We start from the raw sequence: 13,775 nt of genomic DNA, 5'->3' as shown, positions 1-13,775 counted from the left end.
ATAATATACTATTCCTCATCACAGAGAAACCATAAAGGATCAGATAAATTATAGACGTCTAGCCAAACTTTATTTCAGGCCCTGTGTGTACAACACCGCTGTCAGATAAGCCTTTGACATCGACGGAAGGGAAAAAGCTCCGTCTCGGCTTTTAAAACAGAGCAATCCAAGTGGCTGCCCCCCTGCCCCCCACATAGGTTTCAAGCAGTGGGGCTCCGGAGCTGACCACCATTAATGTCAACTCCGGGGACCCGCTGCTTCCGAGACAGTTACCTCCGTGGAGGGTGCCGGTCTTTAGGCAAAGCTTAAAGCTCCCCGCATCATGTGGGCCAATAGGAAGGCGCACCGCATGACATCACAGCTTCCTATTGGCCCGCAGGGCACGCGTGTCTGGAAAAACCACCATTATATGAACCCAGCTAGCGACCCGGAGCAGCTACTGACACCCCCTACAGAGGTAAGGATCTAGCGAAGCAGGGGGTCCCTGGAGCTGAAATGAATGGGGTTAAGCTCAGGAGACCCACTACTTCCAACCAATGTAAAAAAAAAAAGAGCAAAAATTGGACTGGCACTTTAATGATGTGTGCAGCAATAATGAGCATATCCAGCAAACAGAACGCCTGCGCCAAGACGGCCCTACTTTACAATACTTTAATTAGGTTCAATACACGCAATTCATTTTATTTAGCTCGTGTATTTATCCATCTTAGGAGGTCTGGTACGCTCTAGCCTTTCCATATATATCAAGTACATTAAAAGGATTATTTTGCAGCAGTCAGCAATAGCTGCAGGAGTGAGAGACATCAACCGCAATGTATTGAATCTCACTCTTCATTGCAGACTCACCTGGCAGTATCAGCACCATTTGTCATCAACGTACTAATTAGCAGCTCATGCCCGTATCTAGCAGCGACATGCAAAGGGGTATTGCCGTATTTATCAGCGCAGTCAATTTCACCACCTGTAGACAAAAACCAGACGGTGAAGGAAAAAGCCATGTCAATCTGTACCTGAATTTACAGAGCCAGGGGAGCAGTAGCAGGCACATACCATTCTGTATCAGAATCTGGGAGCGGGTAAACCTTCCATGGATGGCTGCCATATGCAAAGGGCTCTTCCCTTCTTTACTCTGCAGAGGTGAATGACAAGAGTAAAGAAAAGGATCCTCATTACAGTCCCTAGAAGATTTCAGCACATCTCAGCTGATGAGCATACATATAAAGCACACAATCAGTAGTGCATCAAGTGCTTTAAACGGCTCCTTTTGCAGTAATAATTGACAAAAGCTACGAGAGTGAAAAGAAAAATTAAGAGGAATGTATTGACTGATGTGGCTAAAAAGCAGAGGGGGAAAAAAAGAAAAAAAAAAGTAGCACCATATTAAAAAACAACAAAAAAACCATCTACAGTGTATTAATTATGGTGGCAATAGCCTTTGGACATTAGTCTAGTTCTGCTGACCTGAGGGAGAGTAGAGTGCTTGAAAGCTGGTCTTATAGTATAAATTTAGCGTGAGTTTGATATACAGAGATAGGTGTAGATAATAAATAAATAAGGGAAGTAGTAATGGTGTTCTGTACCGCCATAGTACCACCACACGATCAAGGTGATATGTGCGCAAAGATCTTTACAACATGTCCGTGGCCAAAACGTCAGTCACTCAGACACCACAGGTCTCACCATGTCTATAGAATTATGTATGCACACGTGTAGGAAACATGTTCAGACCGGATCCCACTGTACTCGTTGGCATTGTTTGGAATAAAATTATTTTGCAGCAGAGGTCGTTTGCCTTGCAGCTACCAGCACTATATAAAGTGGGTATGACCAGACTAAAATGTGCCAATGACCTTGCCTTAAGAGGACTGGCACAGAGCCTTGTGCAAGTGCTTCACGCAGGGAGAGAGCAGAAACAGGTTTGTGTCTTTACAAGAGAGGATGCTTGAAGGCACTTAACTTCAAAGTGTAATACATGGCATGCACTAGTATTACACAAGATGACACACTGCTAGTTAATGCAGCACCAACCTCTAGCAATGCTACTGCAGGAGAGTGAGGAGATGAAGTGCACGCCTCATCACAGTACATTGCTACGTCAAGTTGTGGTTCCACATTGTGCAACCTGCCATCTCAAGCAGCACTAATCATTAATATACTGCACAGTGTGGGCATAATATAAAATAAGTCCGTTTGTGCAACATGGTCGAACGCCCAAAAATATATAAAAAAGTACCTGGAAGTTGACGTCAGCCCCATTGTTGACGAGTAGCTCCAGGCAGAGAGCCCCATTGGTGGAGACGGCAGCAAAGTGCAGTGGGGTGAAGCCCTTCTCGTTGGGCTGGTTGACATTGGAGCCGTAGTTGACCAGTTCATTGGCCACAGCGTCCTGACCCATGTAACAGGCGATGTGCAGGGCAGTGTTCCCAAAGGTGTTGGGCTCATCAATCTGACATGGTAAAGAAAATCAGATTGGGTATATATATGTGTGTGTATATATGTGTATATGTGTGTGTATATATATATATATATAATCAAATGACACGTGTTTGCCATCTCCCTTCCATGGGCAAGTAACACCAGGCAAATTTCACATCTCTTTAAAACTTCATTAGGCTGTACAATATGGGGTGTATCAACCACCCTAGGTTCTGTATCCTGCTCACCAAGGTTCAAATTGGTGTTTATGTCTAAAGAAATTAGCCCAACACGGAATGTCAAATCAGTATCAGAGAAGCACCAGATAAGAATGCAGGGAGGTAGCTTTGTGCCCGCTGGTGGCGGTAGAACAGGGGTTTCAATGTGGACATCAATATGGTTTTTGGCCTTTATAAAGAAAATGTTATGTAGAAGCAATGTAGCTTTAAAGCAGATTACCAAGATTATTTTTTTACTTTGTTTTAAAGGGTTTCACTGTGCTCGCTTTAAAACAAACAAAAATTAAGAGGAATCATTTTTGTGGGGGCACAGCAGCTCTAAATCCAGGTCATTCCAAACCCACCTCACAAGCCTCGGAAACAAGACAAAATACAAAAGCTAGGGTTACTTATTTCATACACAGCAAGCCTCAACAAGAAAAACTAACGTGCCAAAAAGGTCGATCGGAAATCCTTAACCCAGCTATTATTGCAATATTAAACAAAACAAGTGTAAAACTAACTTTATATTTTATCCTAAAACAAATATCCTCAAAAAAGGGTACATATGCCTCTAAAGCAAAAACTACTTTAACTGTATTACAATGCAAAATGTGACAGTGTGAAAAATAGGGATAGCCACCATGTAGTAAAGTGGTAGGCAACATAATAAACCTGAAGGGCCACATGTGCATTCATTTAACATTTAAAAGGGTTACCCATTACATACATAGTGCACAGGCAGAATGTGCCTTACACCCGTGGGTATGAGCTCTCCTCCCTCCCACTCTCCGCTTCTTAATGCCGGCACAATGATTAATCCTGTCCCATTCCTCTCCTTACACTGGCAATTGGTGATTAGCACGGTCATTCAGCAGTACAGGGAGTGGGGAGAAGCTGCAATCCCCACCAGTAACATCTCCACTCCCTCTGCACCGGGGAAGAGAGGGAGAGCAGACTGCTGGGGTGGCAAGTGGTTAGGGGCTGCAGGTGAAGCCCCTGAGCACCAGATGCAGCCCTCGGGCCTGCCGTTGCCCACTAATTTAGTGGAAGATTAATAATACTATAGTACCACCATAGACATTAAAGTAATCGTAGCCATTAATCCTAACCATATGATCTTGTAGCCTCAGTATGACAGCATTGATCAGCTACCTGCTAAAAGCACCACAACATAGAAATACAAAAAAAGGAAAAATAAAAAAGTTCCCCACCTCCACGCCGAGCCTCAGCAAATGCTTCACCACATCAATCTGCCCACTAGCGGCCGCTGCATGGAGCGGTGTGTAACCCTTCTTGTCCTTTGACATGGCGTCAGCTCCCCGAGCGATCAGCAGCTTCAGCACCTCCAGGTGACCTGGAAGAGAAGAGCTCATGTGAGGGTGGAACATTTCACAGGAAAGAATGCGCACACCAACAATGGAGCTTGTGCTGTAGGAACTCAAACAATTGTTGCCATCATATTCTGGGTATTGCACTGCATAGCACAAACCAATCAAGTATACACAGATTGGATTAAATAGTAATTTCTACCACATTACAAACTTAAAAAAACAAAAAAAAGATAACCACGTTTAAAAAAATAAAAAATAAATAAATAAAACTAATAGCGTCTTTAGATTTGTATAAGAACTGTTCTATAGCAGATGTAAGCACCAGTGATCAGTACAAAGCAAGTATATACATATAAAACAAAAAGCATAACGTGTTCCTCATGCCATCACACTCTGCACCCTTTCAGTCTTGAACCACTCTACTGGATCACCAATCTGTTGACCATAATTGAGTTACCGAAACACTGAACTTGTGACTTGCCCCCCAGTATACAACGTTAATGATTGCATGCAGCATATAGCTGCCAACCAGAACCCCCACACCAACCCAAGAAACACAGTTAGCATTGTCCTGGATGATAGAATCTCTCTGTCAATTCCTCTATCCTACAACCTCAAGAAGGTATACAGATGGGACTTTAACGTCAAACTCAATGCCCCTGGGAGGAATATACACATCATTGCTAAACACTATGACGATCTTCCAGAAGGTAATGACAATGGGCTGTCGATCAGTATACCTTTAAAATTCACAAGAGAACGGTGTTGGCTCTTACCCAGGAAAGCTGCCCAGTGAATAGGCTGCCGCTCCTTCTTGTCACATATGCTCAGGTTGGCCCCCTTGTTCAAGAGCAAGATCACCATCTAAAAAGGGGAAAAAACAAAACAACCCAACACATGAGACCAAAGTGTGTGTGTGTGTGTGTGTGTGTGTGTGTGTGTGTGTGTGTGTGTGTGTGTGTGTGTGTGTGTGTGTGTGTGTGTGTGTGTGTGTGTGTGTGTGTGTGTGTGTGTGTGTGTGTGTGTGTGTGTGTTATGAGGAAGGAGCTAGTTCAGGCTTCAGAACACCACTGCTCAATATAATTAAGTAATAATCCCCGAAGAACTGGGCATTACTGGCCAATTATGCCCTGTTCTTCAGGGATTATTACTATTATAGGCTAAATGTAGACTTTTTTCATAAATAGACACTTTTAAATAGTTATCTATTTTTTTTTTAAATAAAATGGTAAATACATGAAACCACCTCTATATACTCTTAAACTGCAGATATCTATATCCACACACTGCTGCCGCGCTCCACACACTGCTGCCGCGCTCCACACACGCGCGCTCCACACACGCGCGCTCCACACACGCGCGCTCCACACACGCGCGCTCCACACACGCGCGCTCCACACACGCGCGCTCCACACACACACACACGCGCGCTCCACACACACGCCACACACACGCCACACACACACACACACAACCAGCCACACACACACACAACCAGCCACACACACACACAACCAACCACACACACAACCAGCCACACACACAACCAGCCACACACACACACACACACACACACACACAACCAGCCACACACACAACCAGCCACACACACACACACACACAACCAGCCACACACACACACACACACACACAACCAGCCACACACACACACACACCACCAGCCACACACACACACACACACACAACCAACCAGCCACACACACACAACCAACCAGCCACACACACACACACACAACCAGCCACACACACACACACACACACACACACACACACACACAACCAGCCACACACACACACACAACCAGCCACACACACACACACACACACACAACCAACCAGCCACACACACACAACCAACCAGCCACACACACACACACACAACCAGCCACACACACACACACACACACACAACCAGCCACACACACACACACAACCAGCCACACACACACACACAACCAGCCACACACACACACACACACACACACAACCAGCCACACACACAACCAGCCACACACACACACACACACACACAACCAGCCACACACACACACACACAACCAGCCACACACACACACACACAACCAGCCACACACACACACACACAACCAGCCACACACACACACACACACACACACACACAACCAGCCACACACACCAGCCACACACACCAGCCACACACACACACAACCATCCACACACACACAACCAGCCACACACACACACAACCAGCCACACACACACACACACACAACCAGCCACACACACACACACAACCAGCCACACACACAACCAGCCACACACAAACACACACACACAACCAGCCACACACACACACAACCAGCCACACACACACACCAGCCACATCAGCCACCCACAGGAAGGAGCTAGTTCAGGCTTCAGAACACCACTGCTCAATATAATTAAGTAATAATCCCCGAAGAACTGGGCATTACTGGCCAATTATGCCCTGTTCTTCAGGGATTATTACTATTATAGGCTAAATGTAGACTTTTTTCATAAATAGACACTTTTAAATAGTTATCTATTTTTTTTTTAAATAAAATGGTAAATACATGAAACCACCTCTATATACTCTTAAACTGCAGATATCTATATCCACACACTGCTGCCGCGCTCCACACACGCGCGCTCCACACACGCGCGCTCCACACACGCGCGCTCCACACACGCGCGCTCCACACACGCGCGCTCCACACACGCGCGCTCCACACACGCGCGCTCCACACACGCGCGCTCCACACACGCGCGCTCCACACACGCGCGCTCCACACACGCGCGCTCCACACACGCGCGCTCCACACACGCGCGCTCCACACACGCGCGCTCCACACACGCGCGCTCCACACACGCGCGCTCCACACACGCGCGCTCCACACACACACACGCCACACACACACACAACCAGCCACACACACACACACAACCAGCCACACACACACACACACACACCCAGCCACACACACACCCAGCCACACACACACCCAGCCACACACACACCCAGCCACACACACACCCAGCCACACACACACACAACCAGCCACACACACACACAACCAGCCACACACACAACCAGCCACACACACACACAACCAGCCACACACACACACACACACACACACACACACAACCAGCCACACACACACAACCAGCCAGCCACACACACAACCAGCCACACAACCAGCCAGCCACACACACACACACACAACCAGCCCCACACACACACACAACCAGCCACACACACACACACACACACACACAACCAGCCACACACACACACACACACACACACACACACACACACACACAACCAGCCACACACACACAACCAGCCACACACACACAACCAGCCACACACACAACCAGCCACACACACAACCAGCCACACACACACACACAACCAGCCACACACAACCAGCCACACACACACACACCCAGCCACACACACACACAACCAGCCACACACACACACAACCAGCCACACACACACACACACACACAACCAGCCACACACACACAAACACACACAACCAGCCACACACACACACACCAGCTCTACGCTCCACACAGCCACACACACCAGCTCTACGCTCCACACACAGAGCCACAGCCACACACACCAGCTCTACGCTCCACACACACAGCCACAGCCAGCAGCTCTACGCTCCACACACACAGCCACACACACCAGCTCTACGCTCCACACACACAGCCACACACACCAGCTCTACGCTCCACACACACACAGCCACACACACCAGCTCTACGCTCCACACACACACAGCAGCTCTACGCTCCACACACACACAGCCACACACAGCAGCTCTACGCTCCACACACACAGCAGCTCTACGCTCCACACACACACAGCCACACACAGCAGCTCTACGCTCCACACACACAGCCACACACAGCAGCTCTACGCTCCACACACACACAGCCACACACAGCAGCTCTACGCTCCACACACACACAGCAGCTCTACGCTCCACACACACAGCGGCTCTACGCTCCACACACACACAGCGGCTCTACGCTCCACACACACACAGCCACACACAGCGGCTCTACGCTCCACACACACACAGCCACACACAGCGGCTCTACGCTCCACACACACACAGCGGCTCTACGCTCCACACACACACAGCCACACACAGCGGCTCTACGCTCCACACACACACAGCCACACACAGCGGCTCTACGCACCACACACACACAGCCACACACAGAGGCTCTACGCTCCACACACACACAGCCACACACACCAGCTCTACGCTCCACACACACACAGCAGCTCTACGCTCCACACACACACAGCCACACACAGCAGCTCTACGCTCCACACACACACAGCAGCTCTACGCTCCACACACACACAGCAGCTCTACGCTCCACACACACACACAGCAGCTCTACGCTCCACACACACACACAGCAGCTCTACGCTCCACACACACACACAGCAGCTCTACGCTCCACACACACACAGCAGCTCTACGCTCCACACACACACAGCAGCTCTACGCTCCACACACACACAGCAGCTCTACGCTCCACACACACAGCCACACACACACCAGCTCTACGCTCCACACACACACACACACACACACCAGCTCTACGCTCCACACACACACACACACACACCAGCTCTACGCTCCACACACACACACAGCCACACACACACACCAGCTCTACGCTCCACACACACACACACACACACAGCCACACACACACACACACACCAGCTCTACGCTCCACACACACACACAGCCACACACACACCAGCTCTACGCTCCACACACACACACACACACACACACACACACACACACACACACACACACACCAGCTCTACGCTCCACACACACACACACACACACACACACACACACACACACACACACACACCAGCTCTACGCTCCACACACACACACAGCCACACACACCAGCTCTACGCTCCACACACACACACAGACACACACACCAGCTCTACGCTCCACACACACACACAGCCACACACACACCAGCTCTACGCTCCACACACACACACAGCCACACACACACCAGCTCTACGCTCCACACACACACACAGCCACACACACACCAGCTCTACGCCACACACGCACACGCGCGCTCCACACGCGCGCGCTCCACACGCACACGCTCCACACGCACACGCGCGCGCTCCACACGCACACGCGCGCGCTCCACACGCACACGCGCACGCTCCACACGCACACGCGCACGCTCCACACGCACACGCGCTCTCCACACACGCGCTCTCCACACACGCGCTCTCCACACACGCGCTCTCCACACACGCGCTCTCCACACACGCGCTCTCCACACACGCGCTCTCCACACACGCGCTCTCCACACACGCGCTCTCCACACACGCGCTCTCCACACACGCGCTCTCCACACACGCGCTCTCCACACACGCGCTCTCCACACACGCGCTCTCCACACACGCGCTCTCCACACACGCGCTCTCCACACACGCGCTCTCCACACACGCGCTCTCCACACACGCGCTCTCCACACACGCGCTCTCCACACACGCGCTCTCCACACACGCGCTCTCCACACACGCGCTCTCCACACACGCGCTCTCCACACACGCGCTCTCCACACACGCGCTCTCCACACACGCGCTCCCCACACACGCGCTCCCCACACACGCGCTCCCCACACACGCGCTCCACACACACGCGCTCCACACACACGCGCTCCACACACACGCGCTCCACACACACGCGCTCCACACACACGCGCTCCACACACACGCGCTCCACACACACGCGCTCCACACACACCAGCTCTACGCGCCACACACACACCAGCTCTATGCTCCACACACACACACCAGCTCTATGCTCCACACACACGCGCTCCACACACACACACGCGCGCTTGCCGTCCACACACACGCGCTCCACACACACACGTGCGCGCTCTCCGTCCACACACACACACGCGCTCCACACACACACGCGCTCCACACACACGCACACACACACACAAAAATGCAGCCACTTACTAAACTTTGCAGACTCTCCCCCCCCCCAATTCAACTGAATCTGCTCAGAAAATCTGTCAGCTCGGGAGGGGGAAGTGTCAACCCGTGGCTGATACGTCCTGACCAATCCCCTGCCCTGTCTCAGCTGTTCTGAAAGCTGATTGGCTGGAAATAAACACATTGAAAACTACACATTGCAAGCTGCTTAAATTCCAGGCATTACGGATTGCCTAATGTCCGGAATTTTAACCAATCAGAAAGCAGGGTTTTCAATAATGCCCGGAATTTTAGCCAATCAGAAAGCAGGGTTTTCAATAATGCCCAGAATTTTACTGCTTTAGCCTATAATTTAAATTATATATATATGGGTACAAATTGCGTTCCTTCACCCACAGGCTAAGGAAGCGGCTTGATGGATGGGCTGGATTTGCTTTCTGTGTCTGTGGCAATGCTACCCTAGTGTATCCAGGACAGTGATGCATTATTAGTCATTTTCTGCTTTCTAAATCATTGTGCAACGCTGCAGTAGTAGAGAGTGACTGAACCCTTCCGCCACTGACTTGCAGATGTGACTTTGTACAGATATTATATTGAGGAGAAAGCGATATATATAATGAGCAGCAGGTCACACGTGTCGGCGTCACTTTACAGTGACAAGCTTACAGAGACACGATTACGATATACCTCCAAGTTGCCACTGTGCACAGCATGATGAAGGGCTGTGCGCCCCGTGCGGTCCCCCAGGTTGACACTGTTCAGCAGAGGGATTAACATCTCTGCACATTTGGTTGCTCTGTTGGCAGCAGCGACGTGCAGGGGAGTTTGCCAGTACTTGTCCCGGGCATTGACATCGGCAGAGTTCTTCACCAGGAGTAAGACTGCCCTCTGCATTGTTTGGACAAGGAGGTATCAGTTAGCACGATCTTTGGTCATCAGGCCCAGTTTCCATCATAGAAGTTTAAATCTGACCCCCATAACTGCGTGGCACAGCAAAGGAATAGGAAGTGCCAGATGACACGAACAAATTGATTCAATTATGTTCAGTGTAGATATTTGCATTTTGAATATTCCCAAACAGACCTGCACTGTTGCAGACATCATTACAGTTGAAAAGCGGTGTCAGAATGTGTCCCTTAATGGTGATATTAGCCGTAGGCTCTTAGTCCCTACTTTTGTATAATAATTTAAAAAAGGGAACAAAATGGCAGCCAAATATCAACACAATAGGAAGCTGCAACATCAGTTGTGTCTTCCTATTGGATGGCCATTTAAATCCCCTTAAGGAATACCGGAAACTTCACCATATCTACAGTGAGAAAAGTTCCACAGAATGGGAGAACCTCTTTACTTTACAGTGTAATATAAGCAGCACGCAGTGCGCAGTGCAACCCGCTTACAGCTGCAAATGGAGAATCCTACAGTAAAACATACCTACCGTGAGAAGTTCTGCACAATGGGAGAATTCCGCTCTACAAAAACTTATTTGAAAAGGCACATAAATGATGGAACCAGGTGAGTTCCTGGAGCGGAAATTGGTGCGGGTCGGTACTGGAGGACCGGCAGAGTTCCAATCCGGTAAATGTAGAATATGTTAGGATGGATTGCGTCTTTAACAATGATTCTTTTTGCATTGACCTATGCAGGTCACTAGGTGTTTAATGTTAGAGCTCCTTATTAAATAGGGTCTTGTAAAGGAGCATAACCACAGTTTAAAAAAATGCACTCGGCCACTAAACTGGGATGAGTGTAAAATGGTGTTTTAGAGAAGGAGGGAGGGAGGGGGCGGTTGTGTGAGCGCAGATACTCAAGTGACCTAGCCCAAACTCCCTTATATTCTGTGCCGTTTGAAAAACATGCTTTCACAAGCGCAATCCCTGCTTGTTTCATACAAAAAAACAAGTGTGTGGGGGAGTGAGGAGTGGAGTGAACACTTTCTTTCTCATGGGGGCCACAATGGGGATTTGTGGGCAATCAAGTGTTACTCAACCTCTATCCCACTTTCTCCCTCTGGCAGCCATGGGGTTAACTACATGAAGCTCTCAGACTGGTGTCTATCGTCCCGGGACGTGCAGCAGAAGGGAGAGACGAGCAGATTAGAAGGTAAATTACCTCGTTGCGTGCTGCCACAGCCCGGTGTAAGGGAGTAAGCCAGACCGAATCTTTTGCGTTTACATTAGCACCTAAAGAAATAAAAGGAACAAATCACTTAGAATATACCCGCGACACATACCAAGTTACAGAAATGGAAACATTAATATGCTACGCCAAAAATATTGTTTTCTTTGAATGCAAGAGATATTTACTATTAAAAAAAGGCATTTTTGCCTTGTGTCACAAGAGTGATGTTTAGGACCTGGCTAAGTATTGATTCAATGAGTCGGGAGGTATGGGACGCAGTTTAAGGCCACGTCCATAGTGTGTGCGACCGGGCGAACAGGCCGCACCTCTATGAGCCTGGCCATAGAGCACACAATGAAGCGTGACGGCGCAGCAGCGTTTTCAGCAGACAAGAGACTTTGTTTTTATCGCGCGACTGCCGGGTCACGTGAGCGGTTCAGCCAATGAGGGCGAACGAGTCTCGTGACGTCCCTGCCACGCCTCCCCGTTGCTGTGGCTCTCAGGCCACAGATCGCTCGGCTGACAGGCGCTCCCACTATATCCGAGGCCTTAAGCAGCGTAGAGCCAGGACACATCCAGACTAGATTTCTGGAGACGTCTGTGCACACTAGAGGAAGTTGAAGCCTACCAAATGTGTACGGTTGTATATTTGAGGCCCCTTTCCCAGGAGCACAATTAAATATACCAATATATAATACTGTGGGTTCGGGTTGAGCTTTCAAGATTTAAAATTCACAATTGTTTGGAGGTATGTGGGTCCTTCTCTTAGCTTAAACTTACCCATCCCACCACACACACAGCGAGATTAAGTTTGGGAACGCAGAGAGCCACGCAGACAGGCAGAGAGCCACGCAGGCAGCCACGCAGACAGGCAGGCAGAGAGCCACGCAGGCAGGCAGAGAGCCACGCAGGCAGGCAGAGAGCCACACAGACAGGCAGGCAGGCAGAGAGCCACACAGACAGGCAGGCAGAGAGCCACACAGACAGGCAGGCAGGCAGAGAGCCACACAGACAGACAGGCAGGCAGAGAGCCACACAGACAGACAGGCAGGCAGAGAGCCACACAGACAGACAGGCAGGCAGGCAGAGAGCCACACAGACAGACAGGCAGGCAGGCAGAGAGCCACACAGACAGGCAGGCAGGCAGGCAGAGAGCCACACAGGCAGGCAGAGAGCCACACAGACAGGCAGGCAGGCAGGCAGGCAGAGAGCCACACAGACAGGCAGGCAGGCAGAGAGCCACACAGACAGGCAGGCAGGCAGAGAGCCACACAGACAGGCAGGCAGGCAGAGAGCCACGCAGGCAGGCAGGCAGAGAGCCACACAGGCAGGCAGGCAGAGAGCCACACAGACAGGCAGGCAGGCAGAGAGCCACACAGACAGGCAGGCAGGCAGAGAGCCACACAGACAGGCAGGCAGGCAGAGAGCCACACAGACAGGCAGGCAGAGAGCCACACAGACAGGCAGGCAGAGAGCCACACAGACAAGCAGGCAGGCAGAGAGCCACACAGACAGGCAGGCAGGCAGAGAGCCACACAGACAGGCAGGCAGGCAGAGAGCCACACAGACAGGCAGGCAGGCAGAGAGCCACACAGACAGGCAGGCAGAGAGCCACACAGACAGGCA

The 13,775-nt window shown here is 50.3% G+C and overlaps 1 protein-coding gene across 1 annotated transcript; it reads right to left on the bottom strand.

Moving 5' to 3' along the window:
- Positions 1-826: 826 nt before the first annotated feature.
- Positions 827-12,258, bottom strand: LOC142483749 (uncharacterized). Its single transcript, XM_075583735.1, has 7 exons — positions 12,141-12,258; positions 10,716-10,916; positions 4,744-4,831; positions 3,848-3,990; positions 2,234-2,446; positions 1,051-1,129; positions 827-961 (listed from the first exon to the last, which is right to left on the bottom strand). The coding sequence occupies exons 2-7, from the start codon at positions 10,803-10,805 to the stop codon at positions 843-845; spliced, it is 732 nt and encodes a 243-aa protein (XP_075439850.1). The 5' UTR covers positions 10,806-10,916; positions 12,141-12,258; the 3' UTR covers positions 827-842.
- Between the last annotated feature and the right edge of the window lie 1,517 nt (positions 12,259-13,775).

Source organism: Ascaphus truei, unplaced genomic scaffold (genome assembly GCF_040206685.1).
Source record: "Ascaphus truei isolate aAscTru1 unplaced genomic scaffold, aAscTru1.hap1 HAP1_SCAFFOLD_3610, whole genome shotgun sequence".
NCBI classification, from domain to species: domain Eukaryota; kingdom Metazoa; phylum Chordata; class Amphibia; order Anura; family Ascaphidae; genus Ascaphus; species Ascaphus truei.
The sequence above is the reverse complement of the archived record's forward strand: the minus strand, read 5'-3'. Positions and strand labels throughout refer to the sequence as shown.